This window comes from Myotis daubentonii, chromosome 3, assembly GCF_963259705.1.
Source record: "Myotis daubentonii chromosome 3, mMyoDau2.1, whole genome shotgun sequence".
In the NCBI taxonomy this organism is placed as follows: Eukaryota; Metazoa; Chordata; class Mammalia; order Chiroptera; family Vespertilionidae; genus Myotis; species Myotis daubentonii.
Genome location: NC_081842.1, coordinates 206,053,830 through 206,076,612, shown reverse-complemented (window position 1 = coordinate 206,076,612; position 22,783 = coordinate 206,053,830). Strand labels below are relative to the sequence as shown.

The 22,783-nt window shown below is 39.8% G+C and overlaps 1 protein-coding gene across 3 annotated transcripts in view; it reads left to right on the top strand.

The window, feature by feature from the left end:
* The window catches only part of KDM1A (lysine demethylase 1A), a 67,993-nt gene that overhangs the window by 36,305 nt on the left and 8,905 nt on the right, over nt 1-22,783 (top strand). For all 3 annotated transcript variants that reach the window (XM_059690873.1, XM_059690872.1, XM_059690871.1), the window contains 10 exons: nt 3,332-3,410; nt 4,035-4,127; nt 5,734-5,840; nt 7,796-7,877; nt 8,585-8,679; nt 17,748-17,890; nt 18,253-18,343; nt 19,395-19,529; nt 20,185-20,258; nt 22,039-22,150. In XM_059690873.1, coding sequence (XP_059546856.1) covers nt 3,332-3,410; nt 4,035-4,127; nt 5,734-5,840; nt 7,796-7,877; nt 8,585-8,679; nt 17,748-17,890; nt 18,253-18,343; nt 19,395-19,529; nt 20,185-20,258; nt 22,039-22,150 — 1,011 coding nt within the window. The remainder of the gene's footprint in view (nt 1-3,331; nt 3,411-4,034; nt 4,128-5,733; nt 5,841-7,795; nt 7,878-8,584; nt 8,680-17,747; nt 17,891-18,252; nt 18,344-19,394; nt 19,530-20,184; nt 20,259-22,038; nt 22,151-22,783) is intronic.

The following is a 22,783-nucleotide window of genomic DNA, read 5'->3' as shown; positions in this document are numbered from 1 at the left end:
CCCTCTCCCTCCCTTTCTCTTTCTCTTTGAAATAAATATATATATATTAATGTTAGTGGAAAAATTTTTATGTGTATTTCTGAGGTTAATTTGTCTTATAATTGAATCCACGTCTATGTGTAGCATAACATTTGATCTAAATGGATCTTTTTAGACAGAATTATCTTTGTGTACACACACACACACACACACACACACACACACAGATAGATAGATAGATAGATAGATTTTTTTTTTTAAATTGATTTCGGAGAGGAAGGGGGAGAGAGAGAGAAATATTAATGACTAGAGGCCTGGTGTGCGAATTTGTGTGCCAGTGGGGTCCCTCAGCCTGGCCTGTGGGATCGGGCCGAAACCAGCTCTCATACATCCCCCAAGAAGCCCCGGATTGCTAGAGGACGCAGGCCAGGCCGAGGGACCCCACTGGTGCACGATCAGGGCTGGGGAGGTATGCGGGAGGTTGGCCAGCCAGGGAGGGACCACGGGAGGTCTCCAGGGCATGTCCGGCCTGTCTCGCTCAGTCCCAATCGGCCGGACCCCAGCAGCAAGCTAACCTACTGGTCTGAGCGCCTGCCCCCTGGTGGTCAGTGCACATCATAGCAAGCGGTTGAGCGGACTTGGGGTATCATTAGCATATTACGCTTTGATTGGTTGAACGGACAACCAGACACTTAGCATATTAGGCTTTAATATATAGGGTGAGAGAGAATCATCAGTGGGCTGCCTCCTGCACACACACCCCTGGGGATTGAGCAACCTGGCCATGTGCCCTGATGGGGAATTGAATCATGACCTCCTGGCTCATAGGTCGACACTCAACCACTGAGCCACACTGGCTGGGCAACCTAAGCTTTATTTTATAGGGTTGAAGGAGGAAGAGGCTTATTTTGCGGGATGAGGAGCTTGAGCCCAGAGTGTACTTGAGGAATTCCATTTTCCCTTGACAGGCCAGAGGAAAGTGGAGATGCTATGACTTTGGTTATATTTCTTAATTGGATTTATTTACAAATGACCAAACTTCTTGTTCATTGAAACTTGTCTTTGGAGCAGTCTTTATTAAGTTTTAGCTTAAGACTTAAATATAGTGGTATGCAGTTGGTCTTACATTTTAAAGATGTATATTCAATTTGAAGAGAATTCATGGTACAGCTCTTTGATTGTACCACAGTATTTTTCATTTCTCATCTTACTGCTTTTTCAGCAGCATTTGAAATAATTGACCACTCCTTTTTTCTTAAACACGTTACTCCCTTAGCTTAACATAGTGTTACTAGAGGCCCAATGCACGAAATTTGTGTAAGAGTAGGCCTTCCCCTGGCTGCTGGCACTGGCTTCCCTCTGGCACCCGGGACTCAGGCTTCCCTCCGGCTGCCCACAGGCACCCGGGACCCAGGCAGCCATGGCTTTGTCCAGAAGGACGTCTGGTCTAATTAGCATATTACGCTTTTACTAGTATTATCATAGACTAGTAGCCCATCGTGAGATAGTGCGCACAATAGGCCACCCGCCACTTCTGTGGGAGCCAGCAGGAACCGCAGCGTGCCGCCGGGAGCCACTCTGTTTCACAGGAGCCATGCGGAGCCGCGCCACTTCCGCAAGAGGCAGGAGGGACCCACGCCGCTTCTGCGGGAGGTGGGCCTGTGCTCAGCCGTGGAGGCTGCGGGCCGGCCCCCCTGTCCCTGTCCACTCTGGCTATCAGGGGCCAGCCTGAGCCGGGCACAGTGGCTTGCCAGCCCCGTCTGTCTCCATCTCCACTCCAGGCCTCACCTGTGCACGCAACCTCCTCCTGTGGTCGTGACCCGTTAAGGTGCCCTGGCCTAACTTGCATATCCCCTCTTTATATATATACTAGAGGCCTGGTGCACAAAAAATTGTGCACTCAGGTGGGTCCCTCAGCCCGGCCTGTGCCCTCTCGCAGTCTGGGACCCCTCGGGGGATGTCCACCTGCTAGCTTAGACCCGCTCCCCGGTGGGGATCTGGCCTAAGCTGGCAGTCAGACATCCCTCTGGCAGCCCGGGAGCCCTTGGGGGACATCCACTTGCCAGTGGGGAGCAGGCCTAAGCTGCAGTCAGACATCCTTAGCACTGCTGAAGAGGCGGGCGAGGCTCCCGCCACCACTGCTGTGCTGGCAGCCGTCAGCCTGGCTTGTGGCTGAATAGAGCTCCCCCTGTGGGAGCACACTGACCACCAGGGGGCAGCTCCTGCATTGAGCGTCTGCCCCCTGGTGGTCAGTGTGTGTCATAGTGACCAGTCATTCCCAGTGGTTCTGCTGTTAGGGTCAATTTGCATATTACCCTTTTATTATATAGGACTAGAAGCCTGTTACACAAAGATTTGCGCAAATAGGCCTACCTTCCCCTGGCTGCTGGCACCGGTTTTCCTCCGGCATCTGGGACCCAGGCCTTTGGTCCGGCCGCAGCGGAGAAGCCAAGCCTCTTCAGTCTTCTCTCTTCACTCTTCACTCCAGCTGGAGCCTTTAGTCTTTGCTCCTCTGCACCTGTGTATGCAAATTAACCACCATCTTTGTTGGGTTAATTTGCATAGTCGCTCTGATTGGCTGGTGGGTGTAGCAGAGTAACACCAATTTGCATGTTTCTCTTTTATTAGTGTAGATATAGATGATTTTCTCCTGCTTCCCTGGCTGCTGTCTTCTCTGACTGCTTTGTAGGCTTATCCTTGAACAACAGGCCATTATGTGAACTGGTTGGAATTCCTTAAGGATCCTAAGGTCCTCTCCTGTCAGGACTCCTCTTCTACACTTTTGGCTTCAGTTATCACCTATATGCAAATTGCTCTAGATCTTAACTCTCCTATAAGCTCTGGCTATATATGGAGATACCAGTCTTATATCTACTCTTGATCGTCTTGAAACTAAACTCATTATCTCATCTTTCAGTGATCCTTATTCAGTGAATGGCATACTGATTCATTTAGTTGTACAAGCCACAAATGGAGGAGTTTTCCTTGGCATCTTTCCCCCACCTCTGTATATCTAATTGATCATTTTATTTTGTTGGTTGTACCTACTCAATATCTATGGTGTCATGTAATCCAGGTTTAAATCCTAGTTGCTTCCTACCAGCTGTATGATCTTGGCAAGTTACTAGGTATTTTTTTTCTTTCTTAGGTTAAATATCTCTGAGTCTCTTCAATTATTTGCTCATTTGACATGTTTTTGTGTTTCATTAGTTTCTTTGTCAGGAATATAACCCCCATTGTTTAAGTGAAAGGAAAGCCCGTATTTGGGCCTTAAAGTTAAAATAATATTTTAAAGTAGAAATATGGTATACATCAAATTGTGTGTAATACAATTTCTATCATTTAAATACAGTTGCAGTTGTGGTTGGACAATCCAAAGATTCAGCTGACTTTTGAGGCTACTCTCCAACAATTAGAAGCACCTTACAACAGTAAGTAATGTGTTCAGTAGAACTAGTTTTGGACTGGATTATGAAAATTGACATTTCCTTCCAGGAACCTCATGGCTCCTTAATCTTTTTAATTTGTATTTTCATCTTATTTCACCTTGTACTGTGCAAAAATGAGCCTTGTAGAAGAGCTGTTTTGTATGCTTGTAAGTGTTTCCTGGTTTTTAGATTGTAGCGACAGATGAGTGAGTTTAAGAGACTGCTGTGATTTTCCTAGGCCTGTGTTCCAGCTTTACTCCGTGGAGTACTTCGTTGGCGTTCAGTTGACTGGCTACCTAGCTTTCTCATTTCCTAGTTGGCAGTAACGAAATCTTGTAAAGTTTTTGCCAAAGTAAATGGGCATAATATTACATTAAGAAGGGTTTGTTTTGACTTTTATTTCATTGTAATGGAATCTCATTCTTAAAAATTCCTAATTATGTGTTACGCATTTTGTACTACCTCATAAACTTAGTTCTAAGAATCACTTTTCTAAAGGAGTCACATGACCTGAAGGTTGTGGAAAAGATGTATAGAATGCTTTCATGATGGAGAAATAGAGTTAAAAAGTATTTTGTTTAAACTGCTAAAAATATAAACATGTTTTTAACTTCATTTATTCTATAGGTGATACTGTGCTTGTCCACCGAGTTCACAGCTATTTAGAGCGTCACGGTCTTATCAACTTCGGCATCTATAAGAGGATAAAGCCCCTCCCAAGTAAGGACCTGGCCACTGCATTCCTGATTTTGTTATCGTTCTAGGACTTGGTTTTATTTCCAGGAGGCTTTTAGCATTTTATTTTGATTTCTAAGTCTATATTTGGAGTTAAAATATTCCAGAGTTCATCTTAAAGGTCAAAATTAAAAATTTTTCATAAATGCATTTTCTATAATTTCTGGTTTGATAGGTACTTCGTAAAGGTATTAGATTTCCAATTTAAGAAGAATCAATTAAAATATAAAATTTATTAAAGATGAGAGAAGTGAGTTATAAAAACAGGAGGTTGGAGGTTTTCTCTCATTGACTAATTTTTTTATACTGCTGAAGTTTGCATTTTTTCTTTTTACATACTATTTACCCCTTTCACGGTCTCCAGATAATATCTGCCAAGGATCCAGGAGATAGGGATATTTTGAGAATTAGTTAATTAAATAATTAGTTGTTTTAAAAATACATTTATTTTTGATACTTTAATCATTCTTCCAAAAGGGATACTGAAGACTGTAGAAGTCAAGCTTAAAGAAAATAGCTTTGCCCTAACTGGTTTGGCTCAGTGGATAGAGTGTCAGCCTGCGGATTGAAAGGTCCTGGGTTCTATTTCGGCCAAGGGCATGTACCTTGGTTGTGGGCACATCCCCAGTAGGAGGTGTGCAGGAGGCAGCTGATCGATGTTTCTCTCTCATCGATGTTTCTAACTCTCTATCCCTCTCCTTTCCTCTCTGTAAAAAAATCAATAAAATATTAAAAAAAGAAAAGAAAATAGCTTTAAGGATAAAGAGGGTGGCTGATTAAATTGTCATAGTGTAATTGTGAGGTAATGAAGCAGGTTACTTACAGTAAATTAACAGGTCACACATACTAAAACACATAACTGAAAAAATTAGAAAGTAAATCCCAACATAAAGGATTTCACTGATAAATTTTCAACATTGAATTAAAGTTTATGAGTTCTGTATATTTGCTAATTTATATTCAGACTAGTGGCCTGGTGCACAGATTCATACACATTGAAAGGAAATTAATTAGAAGAAATATTTTAATAATGCTATTCACCCTTTCTCTATAATAGAAGTGTCAGAGATGAAATAAAATTAGTAAAATGTATATGAAAATAATATATAAATTGATAAATAAAAACAACATGATAAAACAATAATGAAGACATGTAAAAACATAAAAAACAACAAAAACATGATATAAAAACAATGATAAATTGATAAACTTATTCTAATATATTCCACATTAAGAGTAAAAACTCTTCAAACTTGAGAGAAAGCAACATATAACTGACCATGTCCAAAAACGGGTTCAAGTAGGAATATTCCTACTCTGTCTAGATTGGCGCCAGCAAGAGCTTTACTGGTGTATGTATCATGCATGCGCAAGTCAACGTTTATTTTTAAATTGCCAGTACACGTCATGACTGACATACAGATGGTCACTTAGCCTTTTATATATAGAGATTCTATATTTTGAAAATAGCTGAATTGTTTACTTGGTAAGACATTATGACATGTTAAGAAGTTTTTATGATAAAATACCATAATTACAAACTCAAACCTACAACAAAATATTCTAACTTTTGTTCATTTTTTGCTTTTAGCTAAAAAGACAGGAAAGGTAATTATTATAGGCTCTGGAGTCTCGGGCTTGGCAGCAGCTCGTCAGTTACAAAGTTTTGGAATGGATGTCACACTTCTGGAAGCTAGGGTAAGAATTTTATTTGGGGTTTAGAAGCCTGACCTAAAGGAAGTTATCTGTTGCAAATTAAGAAATCATAACTTGAACTAAACCAAATTGATGTGTATTAATGCTCTTAAAAGTATCTTGGATAGTGTTATTTATATGCAAGCACTTTGACAGTAAAGCTTTGAAAAGCTTAGTGAGGATTTAGAGTGTGTAAATGATCTGCATATCCTTTTGATGGATATTTGCAGGTCATGGGACTTCACGGACGTATCCTTTGCAGGAGGCAGTGTTCTTAGGAGTGGAACACAGTGAACTGTCTTCTTGTTTGGTAGTCAAGGAAAAGGAATTAGTTCTCAGGTAGCAACCATCTTTTAGGGCCTACTGTAGCCAAGATACTGGTTCCTTTCTCATTAGCCCTAGAGAGAGATGGAAACTACTAGTAAAGGAGGAAAGGGATGATGGCACAGAGTGGAAAAAAGGATGTCATGTTAGAACACTACTATTTAAATTATCTTCATTAGTAAGTTTTGAGGTTTAATTATCTTCCAGTGGCTTCAGGGCCTTCCTGGACTACCACTGTTCAAAAAATACTGCTCATCCTGGCCCCATGGGTCTTGGTTGGAGCATTGTCCTGTACACCAGCAGCTTCTGGGTTTCCATTCTCCTTCAGGGCACATACCTGTGTTGCAGGTTTGATCCCCTCTCAGGGCAAGTGGGGGAGGCAGCCAGTCGATGTTTCTCTCTTTCTCCCTCTCCCTTCCTTTCTCTAAAATTAATTTAAAATTAATTAATTAAAAAATAAATAAATAAACACTTCTCAGGGTAACCTAAACAACCTAAAATTTTATAAAATCTGTAGTACAATCCAAATTGCTATTTATAAATTGCTAATTTATTTACTTATTTTTAAATGTTTTTATTTATTTCAGAGAAAGGAAGAGAGAGGGAGAGAGATAGAAACATCAATGATGAGAGAGAATTGATTGGCTGCCTCCTGCACACCCTCTTCTGGGGATGGAGCCTGCAACCTGGCCGTGTGCCCTGACCGGGAATCAAACAGTGACCTGGTTCATGGGTTGACGCTCAACCACTGAGCCACACTGGGCTGGGCTAAATTGATATTTTTAAAAAAATAGTCTTTTCAAATATGGGGAAATCAAAAGTAAATAATTTCTGATGTAGTCTTACTAAAAATATTTTATTCATTAACTAAGAAAATATTTTTGTGTCCTCTGTGTCCTGTGCACTAAAAATACAGTAAGGAATGATAGAATCATTATGATTCCTACCCAAGTGGAGTTTTAATCCAGCTTACAGGTTTTTGTTTTGTTTGCTTGGAGTTTGCATGTCTGTATTTATCCATAATTGAAATATCCCTGCAGCTCAGTAAGGTTGTCCCATACTTGAAAGGCCCTAGTCAGCAGAGATCAGCCTGTGCCTATTTAGGAATGAGAGGTATTGTTGATAGTTCATGCTCATTAGACACTGCCCCAGGCATGGACTTGTTCTGGAGAACCATTTATCAAACAAATCTATCACATCATTCTAAGCTGACTTTGGGCACTGGAGGCAATAGTAGGAAATCAGTGGTAGAAAGATGGTGTTTAGTTGGAATTTCTTAATGCATATTTTCTATGCGTGTGACCCTTGCTTAGCCTGTTCATTAGTGGTATTAGAGACAGCTGGATAGAGAGACAGCAGTACCTATTACTAAATATGTCTTCTGACTACCAAATTGTTTTTCCTATTTCACATCGTAATTCCATACCTTTCTGTATGTCATTCATTACCTACCTCTCCCATTTAAACTCCATTTGCTCTTTGTGCCACTATACTGTTTATTGCATTCCATGTAAACTCTAAACTACACCTTTCATTTTAAATTACAAGAAGACAGAGGCCTGGGGCATACCATGCCCGGTTCTTATGGTTAAAATAGAATTGGTGATTTTAGCCATTTAATTTCTGAAAAACAGGATCGTGTAGGTGGACGAGTTGCCACATTTCGCAAAGGAAACTACGTAGCTGATCTTGGAGCCATGGTAGTAACAGGTCTTGGTAAGTAGTTTTGTGCTATAATACACTTCTGAGGCCCATAAGGTTGTTTACTGGTAAGCTTATATTTTAAAGCTATAGATGCAATTTTAAAATATATTGACTTAGGATGCTATTCTTAGTATTAGTGAGAGGTAAACTGACGCATAGGCTTCCTGAAAGAATATATGAGTGTGTGCAAAATTTAAACTGTACAGACATTTGGACCTAGCAGATCCAGCTCTGGGAAATTATCCTAAGACAATAAACAAGTGGACCATCTTATGTTTGGAGCATTTTTAATGGGCACAGCAGAACATTGGAAACCTCAGGTTAGAAGATGAAATTGTTACACATGAGAACTGTACAGCCACTAAAAATTATGTAACTCCATAGTAACATGAAAGGATGTCCACAATGTATATGCTAAGTTGTAAAAAGGTTACAAAACAAAACAATACATGTGTTATGTATGATCCTTTTGTGTGTGTATGTCTAATTGTATGCACATAAAATCTAGAAGATTCTAGTGTTAACTAACTGGGATTATAGGTAATTTTTTTGCTTTCTTCTTTATGCTTATCTTACACATTTGTTTTACCTGTGGATATATATATGTAAATAAAATACACAAGTTTAGGTATTTTAAATTTGGTAAAAATATTTTTGCTTTGAGGTTTTTGTTTTCTTTTCATAGGTATGTTGAATTTAATCATTTGAGTTTTTCCTAGGAGGGAATCCCATGGCTGTGGTCAGCAAACAAGTAAATATGGAACTGGCCAAGATCAAGCAAAAATGCCCACTTTATGAAGCCAATGGACAAGCTGTAAGTGGAGGACAAACAGAACTTTTCAAAATTTCTTTGGCTCACTTGAAAACATTTTCAGGGATAATGTCTGGGTGAATATATACACATATACATATCAACTGAGGGCAGAAATTGTATAACGTTTTCTGATTGTTCCTTAATTCTAAGCTTTATTAGGAAGGGATTATTATTGCATATATGCAAACAGATATGCCAGTTTAAGCATTTATCTTTAGATATTTAATGAAGGCTAGTCAGTCTTTTTATTTAGTTGTGGCCACCTACTCCCAGGGACCTATGTAATTGACATCTGATTCTTCCTTTCTTTGTATTGTGCATCCCATCATTTGCTTTAGCTCCATGTGCTCTTTATGACTTCAGTTTTGTGTTTGTAGACTTAAGTTTTTAACGGGCTAATAGCCAAATTGTGGTACTTAGCCAGTGCTTATTTTGGTCATTGTTGACCCAGATGCATAGGAACTTCCTATACTTAGTATGGCAGTAGAATGGAAGTGGTGTTCAGTATGGGAGAGTGACAGTAACAACTATATGATAGGCTTAGACCAAGCATGTTAAACTCAAAGGCTAACATGGGCCAGCTAAACAAGGTTTAAGTTTATGTGGGCCGCAAAAAACAAAAGCTTCAATTTTCATAGACACGTAGGTTTATTTCGATAGAGACATGCTGAATACAAAGGGCTGAAATAAATGAGTAATCATTAACATAAAATAATAGAACATTTTAATAAAAATTAATATGTACATTAACTTAGCAGACACTGAATAACTGCACAAATTAATAAGCAAAACACAAATAAACCTATTTTTCTTGTTCTCCGAAAGTGAAGTATTTTCTGTTGCGCACACCAAACCAATCAGTCCAAGATTAATGACGTGGCCATCGGCTGCTAAAATATTCGCTGCTGGTATTAGTGGAGAGAAATGGTGCTCCTGCGCGAAAGGCACGTAAGGGAAATGAATGCAACACAATTATAGTCATCAGTCATTAGCGAACGTTGTAGTTCGTTATTAATAATTATGTATAACAGGATATTGTAAAAGTTAAGTTACGAAATTTTTATTATAACGTTTCTTACATACTGTTATCTTGACTGGGCTGCAAAAATATTCGTTGTGGGCCGTGAGTTTGACATTTTGGCTTAGACTATGTAAGTCAATCCTAAATTTTAGGAGTGAGTGAAATTCAAAAGTTTATATTCAGCAGAAGTTTACCAGCTCCCCTATCAGGAGCAATGGTGTCTACAGTTCTGAGGAAGGGAAGTTTTGCCGTGTGTGTGTGTGTGTGTGTGTGTGTGTGTATGGCAGTTTAGCTTTTGTTATTAAAAGTGGTAAGATCCCAATTTTAGATCCCATGGGGCATTCTAAGCCATTTCTCTAAACCAGGGGTCCTCAAACTTTTTAAACAGGGGGCCAGTTAACTATCCCTCAGACGGTTGGAGGGCCGGACTATAGTTTAAAAAAAAAAACTATGAACAAGTTCCTATGCACACTGCACATATCTTATTTTGAAGTAAAAAAACAAAACGGGAACAAATACAATATTTGTATTTGCATGTGGCCCGCGGGCCGTAGTTTGAGGACCCCTGCAAATCTTTAAGCTTTATGGCGTTCATATCAGAGAAGGACAGACTTTCAGGGAATGCCTTAGTTCCCATCTCCACCATTCTGGCAGAATTCGCAAAATAGAATTAGATTAAAAGGATGAAGGAGAAGTTAATGCAACAATTTAATAAACTTTTACTATTCTGCAAAGATATATATAGGGATATAGAGTTGAATAAGACATTCCCTGCTATGTAAGATGCCACAGTGGAGTGGGACTTGAACACAAATAATTATTTTCCAACTTTTTATTATGGAAATTTTCAAACATATTACAAAAGTAGAAAGAGTGCGATAACGGACTTCTCTTTTTCCACTCCAATCTTGTTTATCTGTCCAGCCCCCTCTTTTGTCTGGAGTAAGCATATCACAGTTAGTCAAGTATTTATTGAACATTTGCCAAAATCTAGGCCCTGTCTTAAACACTGAAGATGTTTTCTTTGCCTTCAAGGGGCCTAACTTCTAGTGACTCCAGATGTCTTATATGAACTTGAAAGCATCAACAGTAATAGCTGTCAGTAAAATCAAAGTGATTTCCCCCTTTAATCATATTACTCATGCCCATTCCAATAACACAAAAAACAGGCAGATTTGCCAAGAGTTAGGTAGAAGAATAAGTTGCTACTGAAGAGCCAAGCAGAGAGTCTGTTGAGGTGGGAAGGGCAAGGGCGGGGAGAGATTAGAGGGAAGGAGAGCATTTGTGAAGGTGGCTTAGGACTTTAACGTGGTTGTGGAGGGAAAGGCATTGAAAGCAGAACTCAATTTGTCTTAAGAGAAGTCTCTGAAAGACGATAGGATTATGCTGGTGAGGGACTGATGTTATGTAAAGCCAACGTTTATGGGGGAGGCTGTGGCTTACTAGGCTGATTGTTGGTTGGGACTTCACAAGGTTTAGAGTAGGGGAAGTAACATGAACAGAGCAGTGTTTTGGGTAGACAAGCAGTGGTTTAGAGAATTGAATTGAGGAAGCAAGGCCTCTAAAGTGGATTACATTAGGCCTCAAGAAGTAACGGGATCGAAATCAGACGTGCTCACTGATTATTGAGACTGCCTTTTTCCTTAGATTTTCCTGAATGTAGAGCACTTAGCTTCATGTAGTGTAACAGTAAAAGGAAAGTTTTATTTTGGTAGAGATATCCAGAGAATTATATGAGCTTTAATATATCTTAAAAAATTTTTTTTCTAAATAGTATATCTCTCAAGTGTGGCCTATAACCAGCTGCCCATCCATGAACGAACTGTTGGTTACTACTATGGGTTGAGGTAAATAGCTGACTCCAGAATATAAATAAACGACATTATTAACCACGCTCTTAGTTCAGATGATGACTTTTTTTTGGTAGCAAGACTTTCTCATTGAAGGAAGCAATGTGTTCATTTAGGTTCTGGCATAAACTCCTAGTGAGGGGACTCAAAACGATTGTTGCCGTGGCCGACGTGATCACACACCAAAGGGTCTCAGGTTCGATGGCTGGTCAAGGGCACATATCTGGGTTGTAGGCTCACCAGGATCAGCCCTTTGAGTAGCACTGTAGTATACAGCTGTTAAGCAGGTATGTGGTTTTCAGCGTGCTATTTTTTCAAGTGAAATTTATAGTTGTCATTCAACTCTGATCTTTATAGGATTTTACTAAGTTGGTATATTTCTATTTGGTGCAGTAGCCAAGTAGTAAGGGGGATTGATTAAGCGTCGTTCTCAAATTTGGGGAAAAGTTATTTGCAACATTGAGTTCCACTAGCCTTAAGGTAGTTAGGTAAACCTAAGAAGGGATGTTAATGTTTCTGTATCTTCTGTTCCCAGTAGTCTAGCTCTGAGTATGAATGGACAACTGTTGACAAGAAGACTGATTTTTAGTTTATAGGACAAGTGCTAAGAGCTTATAGCTCCATTAATTTATGCTGATAATTACAGTTATGCTTCATGGCTTTAGAAATCTAAGGAGTCAGTAGGTGAGTTGCTTCGTTCTCCCATTTTTCAGGGGAAGAATCTAAAGCTCAGAATGTGTTTGCCTAAGGTCATTACCTAAGTCTGGGTACTAGAACAGGGGTTCTAACACAAAATACTGTATCCCTGTAAGTAGACGTGTCTTTTAGCAGCTGCCATCAGATCGACTGATGATGGAATTATACTGTGAACTGCTATACTAGTATACTTTAATCAGCTTTAAGTGGATGTGGACAAGGTTGGGAAATAGGGTAATAATTCAGGAACGTTTGGAGAGTCACAAGTGAAGGGACTCAAAACATGATTGTTGCCCTAGCCAGTGTGATTACGCACCAAACGGTCTCAGGTTCGATTCCTGACATATATCTGGGTTGCAGGTTTGATCCCCGGCCTTTGTTGGGGTGTGTATGGAAGACAACTAATCAATGTGTCTCTCTCACATAGATGTTTCTCTCTCCCTCCCTTTCACTCTCTCTAAAAATCCATGGGGAAAAATATCCTCGGGTGAGGATTAACAAAAAAACAACCACCACACAAACATGGATTATTGGGGGAGACAGGGGAAATGACTGAATGTTTTCTGCATCTCCTGTACACTAGCCGGTATCTCGGGGGCTTTAGATTCTAGTTTTGTTTTGGCTGCTTTTGAGTAATGAAAAGGTATCTTAAATTCCTGCAGTGCTGTAACATTCTGTATCACAATGGAACAGAGTTAGAGTTGTTGCCAAGTTGAGATCCAAAGACTCAGAAACTACTTGGAAAAACAGATGCACTGGTTTTCTTGAATGGCTCAACTGTTACAAGAAGAAAGAGAATACTAGAAAGATAACAAGTGTCGGTCTTTTACAAAAACCGTTAACTGGATGTACTCAGTACCTACCATAAGGTAGCCAGTTTTCACTTGTGTTCATATAGAGTGGTGCTTAGATGATTATACATTTGTCACAGGCCTGTTGGCCTTTTCAGTTTTCATCTTTCTTTGTGGAAACATTTTCGGTGTCTTTAAGGTATTCTTTTTCTATATCCTTTAAAATCATGACTGCCAATCCCTGCTTTTTATAAATATAAAAGTCTCCTGCCTTCCTTTAATGTTCCTGAAGTTGCAGAATAGGTATTTTCCCCTAAAATATAGTTATAATACTGACTTTGCTTTTCCAAACTATGTTAATTTATTCATTTAATAGGCCTTTCCTGAGCGCCTCTACTGCATGCTATCACTGCTAGGGTAGCCTCCGACACGTTGTAGGTACCTTCTCCACATGGCCTAGTCACTGCTTTAGGGAAGTCCAATATTTGCATAATCTAAAAAAAACCCTGTGAGTTTAAAGATGACAGCCTTCATTTATAGAATTACATTAAACTTTCGGATTAAGGATATACTTGTCCTTATTCTCCCTTTAGGAATAATAGCTAGATTTCGTTTTCCTTAGCTATTGGGGAACCTGAATTAGAGTCTGTTCAGATGTAAATTTCTTCTAGGTTTTACCAAAAGAACCAATCTAAATCTTTGTCTTATAATTCTAGAAGTGCACGGAGGCGGAGATTGACTATGGCCTCTGTTGGCCAGATTTGGTCATTACAACTTTTTTCAATGTGTTAGTTACTCTTTTTAAGGATTTCTCTGGCTAAATCTTCAGAACTTCTGTACCCAGAACCAAGCTGCAGTCAATGCAGTCTGCTCTGCTGCTTCAGAACTTTTGCAGACTGGAATGAGATCACGTTTTTGTAGACCTGAAGAGTTTGTGATGATAGAATGCAACCAGAGGTTGAACTAAGGAGAGTGTCCTTTTTTTGAGATAACTTCTTGCAGGATCAGGGACATTGTCCAGAAAGTTGCTTGGCTCTCCCTAAATTTATTCTGCATGGGCTAGATGCATAGGCTGTCCCTCCCTTGGCCATATTTAGGAATGTTCCATATAATCTGCAGGACCAAAACAATCAGAATTGTACCTATTTAGAGCAATAAGACTCACCCAGTGTTCCTAGTCTTGAAGAAACTGTTTATTTGGAGCTTTTCATAAAGAAATAAATGGTTTTGACAAGTCATATCAAAATCTGTTTCAAATGATAGCTTTTTTGTTTAATTCTTTACTAGAAAACTGTATCAAAGGTTCTTTGAGAAAAAACTGCTTGCTTCTCAGTTTGGTTAACATGTTCTTGCTGTGTTGTAACGTAGAAATCCAGCCCTGTCTAACACAGAGCCCAACTTTGCAGTCATTTGCTGAGTTCTTTCTCAAGGTGCAGCTTAAGAACCTAGAGTAGAATGGTCAGGTAAACTAAAGTTACTGCATTTTGTGCTCCACAATAATTTGTGAAACTAAGATAGTCCAACAATTCTCACCAAGGGGAACAGGTATTTAGGCGGTGCTTAAAGGTCATCATTTGCAAAAGTTCTTTTCATTGTCTGGCTGTGTCAAGTAGTGCATACCTAAACTAGCTTAATTTTAGAAATAGATTCAAAATGTAAATATATCAACAACACTTTTTGATTTTCACCCAGTCAGTATTGATTAATGGACAAGTATTTTATTTACTATTTTTCAAATATTCCTTTAATTTCAAAGTGGAATTTTAAAGTTAGTGGAAAAACATTCCAGTTTCAAAACTATCCCCAGTCTCACTGGCAACACTCCCATAACTGTTTAGGCAGAAACGGGCTGGGCCTGACTGCTGGCTGTTCCTTAGAGTCTCCTCAGTGGAGCTCGAGTTAGGTGGTGTACCGGAGATGCAGACATGTCGTCCTGACGTCAGTCAGACGTGGCCGTGACCTTTGGTTTGGTTTTTGTCTGTCTGTTGTTGTTCTTGTTACTGTTCTGTGTTTCTTTTTCTCTTTTATTACGTTTGCTTTATTCCTCACTGCTTTCTGATGCCATCTCCCTTCACCACCACCGTCCTCTCCACACTGGCTTTCTTTTGTCCATTTCAATGCCTTGACTTTCCCATTTTGGTCTCTGTACAGTCTGTCCCTTATTTCTCTGGTGGTTGCAGCTTCTGAGCTAACAATGCTTTTGTCATGCTCTGTGTTTAAAGCCTTGATTTTACTGCTGTCGTAAAGATGAAACTTGACGTGGCTATTGGGCTGTTATTTACAGTTTATTTCTCTCTCTGCTGCACTGGTTAAAAGGACACTGTCAAGGTATTTTTTTTCATAATTTTTCAAATCATTTTCCTCACTGTTTACAATAACCCATTAAAAGCTTGAAACTTAAATCTTTCCCTTCCAAAGGTCCTCTCCATCATACATCCACACTGGTTTGTTGTTGTAGATTTGCGCCTGTGTGTCGGGCTGGTGCCATTTGAGTTTTTGTCATTGAAAGCGCATGTAAAAAGTCAGGTTTTTTTGTGGGGGGTGTGGGTGGACTAAAGGGGAAAGTGTAATGAATCAAGTGGGCTGCTTAGCAAAGAGGGAAGAAACAAAAGGTCAAATTTGGTCCCTTTAACCTTGACAGTGTCCCTTTAAGTATTTCTCTACCACACACCCCGGACCCCAATTACTGAGCCTGAGTGCTGCGCATTTTTCAGTATGAACTTCCCTGTGTGACTGTCAGCCTCGCTGCAAAGATTAAAGCTTGTCTGAAGCAAGCCGTCCAGTTGACACTGGAAGAGCTTTAATCTGCACCATTTGCACACTTGTGTGTCGGCACATTCTGCCCTGCTGCAGAGGCGTATGTGAGCTGATCCCTCTTGCTGCTACAGCATCCCCTTACTAGACAATACAGAAGCCACACAGAAATATCACCCTTTTCTACTCCGGGAAAAGCAGCCTTACACATTGCATCTATTATTTGTTAAGATTTCATAGCTGTAGATATCAGTTGAAAATGTAATTGTTTTCTTTTTTAAAGGTGCACCAAATTTAGTGCTTCTAGAACCATATTTTGTAGCATCATTGCATGGGTTACACTGAGAAAAATTTCAGCATTGCTTTGAGCTGTTCTGTATACTAGTGTGACCATCACATTAGTGAGGAAAAGTAACTAATGAGAAAGTAAAGTAAATTCCTGACAAAATGGTCTCCTCCATTAGCTCTGTTAACCATGTAATCAGAACAAGTAGGGCTGTCACCAAGAGCTCCTTTCTTTGGGCCTGGAGTTGAATAGGAGGTCAGATGTGTCTGAATCCTAGGTACCACCCTGCTATATAATGGCACCAAGTATCCAAAGCCCGATTCTCTGCCTTATTTCTCAGTATAAACCAGAAGATTCTCGGGGGTTGACATTTCTTAGGCTAATGAGGACTCTCAAATTCATAGAGATTTCTTGATCTCTTCAGTGCGGTCTTCTGGAACTTGATGCTTTAAAACATGCTTTTGATTGAGTCACTTACGGTGTCTGTCATATTTACAGTTTCCAAGGAGAGTTGCAGTCCTTTTCCCTTTTTTCTCTTTTTGGTGCAGATTGTATTTCTTGCCACATTCTTTTTGCCACCCCCTGGCTCATAGGGAGTTATTTGGGTGACTTATCAGTGAAGGGGCAGCGGCCTGTACTTCAAAATCATCTGTTTAATTGGGAAGGGCAAAAACTAAGGAGTTTCAAACAAGAGGTAGAGTCTTACTGTGATGATCTTGTCCACAATCAGTTATCTCTGGTTGTAAAAGATCACTTCTCTGCCTTAGTGTTCCTTAGACCTTTAATATTTGTTTTCTTGTTACCAATTTTAGGTTGGCTGTAAAGTGAAATTCATATTTTAAATCCCACTTCCCAGTAGATACCCCGCTTATTATGGCAAGAGATGCTTGCATTAGATGTGCCTTTTCTCTCGCTGCTGTCATGAAATCAGCAATAGAATTGCAGATAGTCTACTTTGGGGCTGAATTAAGTAGTAGTCACAGAGGTATGTGTCTCCACTAACTGATGGCAGGGCCTGGGAGCATGGTCTTGGAGCTTGACGATCTGCTCTGCAGTCTGTTCCCTTCCTCCACCATAGCGAGCCAGACCTGGTACCTCGGTCACTCATAATCTGAGCTTTGGACATTCAACTCGGAACTTAATTGGTGCCTTAAAACACTGTTACTCTGCAAATTAATAGCTTATTAATTGCAATGAACTTCACTTCTCTCTTTCCTACTCCCACCTTAAATTCTTCTTTGAGGGGAAGCAGGTGCCTCGGGCTTCTTATTTGTCCATCTTGCCCTTTTGCTGGAAGGTCCTCAGGTGTGTTGACACAGTTTTTGTTCTCTGGGACGTTTCTAGCTATTGTCTGCATGTCAGCCCAGCTTATCTCAGTGCATGTAAGCTCCACGTGACTTCAGTTAGCACCAGTGTGAATCCTGGGGCTGCTAATAGAGATAGAGTCCCAGCTCTGGGGGCCAAATTGGGAGAATAGGAGAGTATCAGTGCCAAAAACATCTCATATCTCATTTAATAGAATTGACCACTTCATAGAAAAGAAAGTTTAAATCATTGTCCTCAAAGGTTTCCCCTTTGAGAAACCTTTTAATTTGTATAGCATTTGTGTTTTCATGGGTGGTTATGTTTAGTATTATAAGGACCAACTCTGCTATACTTCGGATTTTCAGGTTCCTAAAGAGAAAGATGAAATGGTAGAACAAGAGTTTAACCGGTTGCTAGAAGCTACATCTTACCTTAGTCATCAGCTAGACTTCAATGTCCTCAATAATAAGCCCGTGTCCCTTGGCCAGGCATTGGAAGTTGTTATTCAGTAAGTACTTCGATACTGCTTATTGTCTAGTGATTTCCATTTAGAGATTTGCTATTTTTGTTTTAAGTTTTCCATCAAGTCTTATTTGAGCTAATTTTTGCTTATTTTCATGTCAAATAGTTAACTCTAAAAGTAAAACCAATAATTACATGATACGTAAAACCCTTCTGAATTCTACAATTCACTTTTATGGCACTAAACTGCATTTAACATAGCCTAGAAAATAACTTGTCCCCAGCCAACTTTCTTGTTTCAGAGTATTAGAAATATCAGTGGGCCTTGATACTCTTAAATGTTTTTGGTGGATACCAGTCTTATGTTGCAAAGCTGTGTGACCAGAGCATATGAATTCTCTCTCTTAGGTTACAAGAAAAGCATGTTAAAGATGAGCAGATTGAACATTGGAAGAAGATAGTGAAAACTCAGGAGGAATTGAAAGAGCTTCTTAATAAGGTGAAATTCTGTTTTATTTTTTTTCATATCTGAAGGTGCATTAGTAGGAGAGAAAAAGCCTTCTAGAAATTTTAAAAGCACTGGGACTCACTGATTACTCTTAAGAAAAAATGACTAGCAAAAGGCACTGTTTTATCTGTCACTCTAAAGTGCAGCTTTACTGGTAAATTGCTGTCAGGATCCCTTTGGCTGTTGTAAAGCTGACCCAGTGCCCTCTGCTGAATTCTAGGATGGGAGGGAAACCAGCTTGTGCCAAATAGTAGATCTATTGAGGGCTCTTTGCCACCACCCTCCAGACTAGGAAACTCTTTGTTTCTCCTCATCCTGCTAGCCGCAAACATAATACCAGCTTAGAGAGAAAACGTGAAGTGGGACAGCTCCTGTGGGAGTTGTCATGCAAAACCGGGAGCATCTTGTGACTAGACTCTTGCCTCACTCTCACGGTGCCTCACTTCTTCATCTTGTCAAGTGAAAAGGTCTCTGGCACTCCTTATTCAGGACTGTGGTATGATGAAGTGAGATGAGTGGCCAGAGAATGGCCAGCTGTGGGGTTCCTCATCTCAAGCTTTAACCATCCCGCGAGGCCTCTGTAGTACCCTCAGAAACCGGACCAGACCAATCCTGGGAATAGTTCCAGCAGTTGCTTTGCGTGATAACTTGACCTTTTATATATTTAAAAAACAAATCATGGCCATTGGTTTCCAAAAACAACAAGTTTAAGTTACATTATAGTACTTTGTTTTTCCTGGAAATTAAATTAATTTGCACGTGTGTGTATGTAATATTTTTTTAAATTAATGGGACACTCCTAGTTCTGCCATGTGTTCTGGAAGACAGAAGCAGTCTCACCTCACAGTGGTGTGATATCTCTGTGTTGAGCCCTATAGGGGTTTTTTCCTGTTCTAAAATACCATGATATAGAAGAGGCATTTAAGAATTCCAAGGACCTGTTTTGGTATAATAGCAGTTTAGGGGGAGGAACCAAAGCATGTGATTTGGAGATGAAGGACATCACTATCTGGAATGGTAAATTTTTATTTTTCCCTCTTAGATGGTAAATTTGAAAGAGAAAATTAAAGAGCTCCATCAGCAATACAAAGAAGCATCTGAAGTCAAGCCACCCAGAGATATCACGGCTGAGTTCTTGGTGAAGAGCAAACACAGGGATCTGACTGCCCTGTGCAAGGTGTGGTATACGGACATACATGCCCAGTTGGTTTTATTCGGAATCCTAAGAGTAGCGTAGATCTGAGGAACTTGGGAAAGATCCACTAGTCAATCACAGCTACCTGTAGTGCAAAGCGGATTTGGTACCCAGGAGCATTGGGGACTTAATGGGTTAGTTTGGTTTGAGATCTACTTTTTCTGCAGAATTCCTACTTTGTTTTCACAATCTCATCCTTTAGTTTACTATCTCATTTTGGCCCTTTGGTATAGTTTATCCCTGACAGTTCAGAATAATGATAATGAACATGGACTCCAGAGTCATTTGGAGTCACGTTATCTGGTTGAAATCCATAACTTAGTATCTTCTGGCCTGGAGACCTTGGGCTTCTTACTCCCCTCGTCTGTTACATGGTATCAGTGCTAACTCACTCACTAGGGCATGTGGTGAGTGCACAGGAAGTGGTGGTTGCTGTACCTTCCCCTCTCCCATCTTAATTTCAGGCTCACATTATAGTTTGTCTCCAAGAATAACGAGCCCTGACCCAGCCTTAAGCTGAGACACTTGTGGATATGACCTGGGCCAGGGGTGTGGTTCAGACCTTACCCTTTGTGGGATAAATAACTAGGTTGGTCTCTGACACATTAGATCAACTGGTTCTCTTAAATTCTATCAGGAATATGATGAGTTAGCTGAAACACAAGGAAAACTAGAAGAAAAACTTCAAGAATTGGAAGCCAATCCCCCAAGGTACGGAAAAAAACACTGACGTTCAGAAGGCTAGGGTTTACTGTTCTTTCTGTTAGATTTAGAGGGAAAATTATAAAGCACCATGGTTTTATTTATGTTAAGTGAATGGATTGTAAATTGTTTAATAAATGTAAGCTATCTGTGCATGTGGACTACAGTTTACCCTTAAACACAGATTTGAACTGCTCGGATCCCCTTATATGTGGACATTTTTCAGCTTATAATTCATTGGAAAATTTTTTTGGAGATTTACAACAATTTGGAAAAAATGTGCAGACAACTGCGTAGCCTAGAAATCTAGAAAAAGTTAGATATGTCATGATTGCATAGAATTTATGCACGTATTTTCCTTTCTCTGGCTTACTTTATTATAAGGACACAGCATATAATACATATAACATACAAGTATGTGTTAATTGATTATCTTATCAGTGAAGCTTCCTGTCAACAGTAGGCTATTGGTAGTTAAGTTTTGGGAAAATCAAAAGCCATCCCCAGATATTTGGGGGTGGGGATCAGTGCCCTTAACCCAGAGTTGTTCAATGGTCAGCTATGCTTCTCTGGTTTCTAAATCCCCTAGTCTTATGGGGGTTTTTTGTGTGTGTTTTAAATATATCTTTATTGATTTCAGAGAGGAAGGAAGAGGGAGAGAGAGAGAGAAACATCAATGATGAGAGAGAATGATCGATCAGCTGCCTCCTGCAAGCCCCGCACCGGGATTGAGCCCAGAACCCAGGCATGTGCCCTTGATTGGAATCGAACCTGGGACCCTTCAGTTCACAGGTGGATGCTCTCTATCCACTGAGCCAAACCGGCCACGGCCCCTAGTCTTTTGTTTTAATGTGTAAGAATGGCCTAGATACTTAAATATATTGTTTTTGAAGATAGCCTTCATAAAATCTGATATATGTATTTGAAAGTGTAGTAAATGAAAATTGTCTTCCTGGAGTGGCATAGAAGGTGGTATTGCTTCAAATTCCCATAATTCTGGGGAGTAGGAAAGTATTACACTTTATTTCCATTGGCTTTTGACAGTGAATACTTGCATGCTGATACTGTGCTCCATATTGCACCTGGTCTTCACATGAATCTGTTCTGTTCTGCAGTCAGGGGTGCTTCCCATTCTTGCCAAAAAGTCCATGCTTTAAAATACAAAACAAATTCTTACAACGAATATGCTTTTATAATGCAACCATATAAAGAAGACTTTTTCTTTTCTTTTTTTTTAAATTTAAATAATTTTTATTTCTTAAAGTATTACAAAGAGTATTACATATGTCTCCTTCCCCCCCCCCCCCCCCTTGACATTCCCCCGGCCTCCCCTACTCCCCAGTGTCATGTGTCCCTTGGTTATTCTTATATGCATGCATATAAGTCCTTCGTTTGATCTCTTATTTGACCTCACCGGGGCCGTCCTGACCTCACTGGGGCCGCTTCAACCTCACCGGGGCCGTCCCGACCTCACCGGGGCCGTTTCGGCCTCACCGGGGCTGTCCCAACCTCACCAGGGCCGTCCTGACCTCACCTCTTTTTTTTCCAGGCAAATGAGGCCTAATTGTAATTTGCTTTATGTAGTGAGATTGGCACTGCTCCAGGTCCCAGGAATAAAGGGGTTAATAAGACAGCTCAGGTCCTACTTTCTGACTTAGAATTTTTTCACATTAAAGTACAGTCCCAGGTTTAGATTGTCACACAGTTACTGAGATCATCCCCATCCACCTACTGAGCATAATAGTAAAGCCCTTTAATAACCTTGTACTCCTTTGTTCTCATTTTGCAGTGATGTATACCTCTCGTCAAGAGACAGACAGATACTTGATTGGCATTTTGCAAATCTTGAATTTGCTAATGCCACACCTCTTTCTACACTCTCCCTTAAACATTGGGATCAGGTAAAATTCTTTTATCATTTATTTTTTGCACATGTCTTGCAGAGGGTTCTTAAAAGAAACTTTTCATTTGTTTGTTTTTATACAGCTTTATTAAGAAAGATAATTTACATACAAAACTCACTATTTTAAGTGAGCAGTTTGGTTTTGCCAAACGTACATAGTCAAGAATAGAACATTTCACCATCCTTAAAAGTTCTCTCTCGCCCCTTTTTCAGTTAACTCTCCAGCCCTCCTGCTCTTGGCCCTATGCAACCATCTATTTGCTTAGTCACTATAATTTTGCTTTTTCTATAATTACCTGTAAATTGAACTATACAGTATAATATGCACTATATAGCCTTTTGTGTGTGAATTCTTTTACTTAGCTACGTTTCTGTGTATATCAGTGGTTTGTTCCTTGTTCTTGTTTGGTGGTATTCCATTGTATGGAAATGCCACAGACTGTCCTTTCATTGGCACATTGATGGACATGTGGGTGGTTTCCATGTTGGCTATAAATGATTGAAGCTGGTAGGAACATTCATGTGTTTCTCCTGGATTAATAAGAGTGAAATTGCTGAATCTTAATGGAAAATAGGTTTTTAAAGCTTTATAAGAAACTTCTAAACTGTTTCCCAAATTGCGTTCACACCA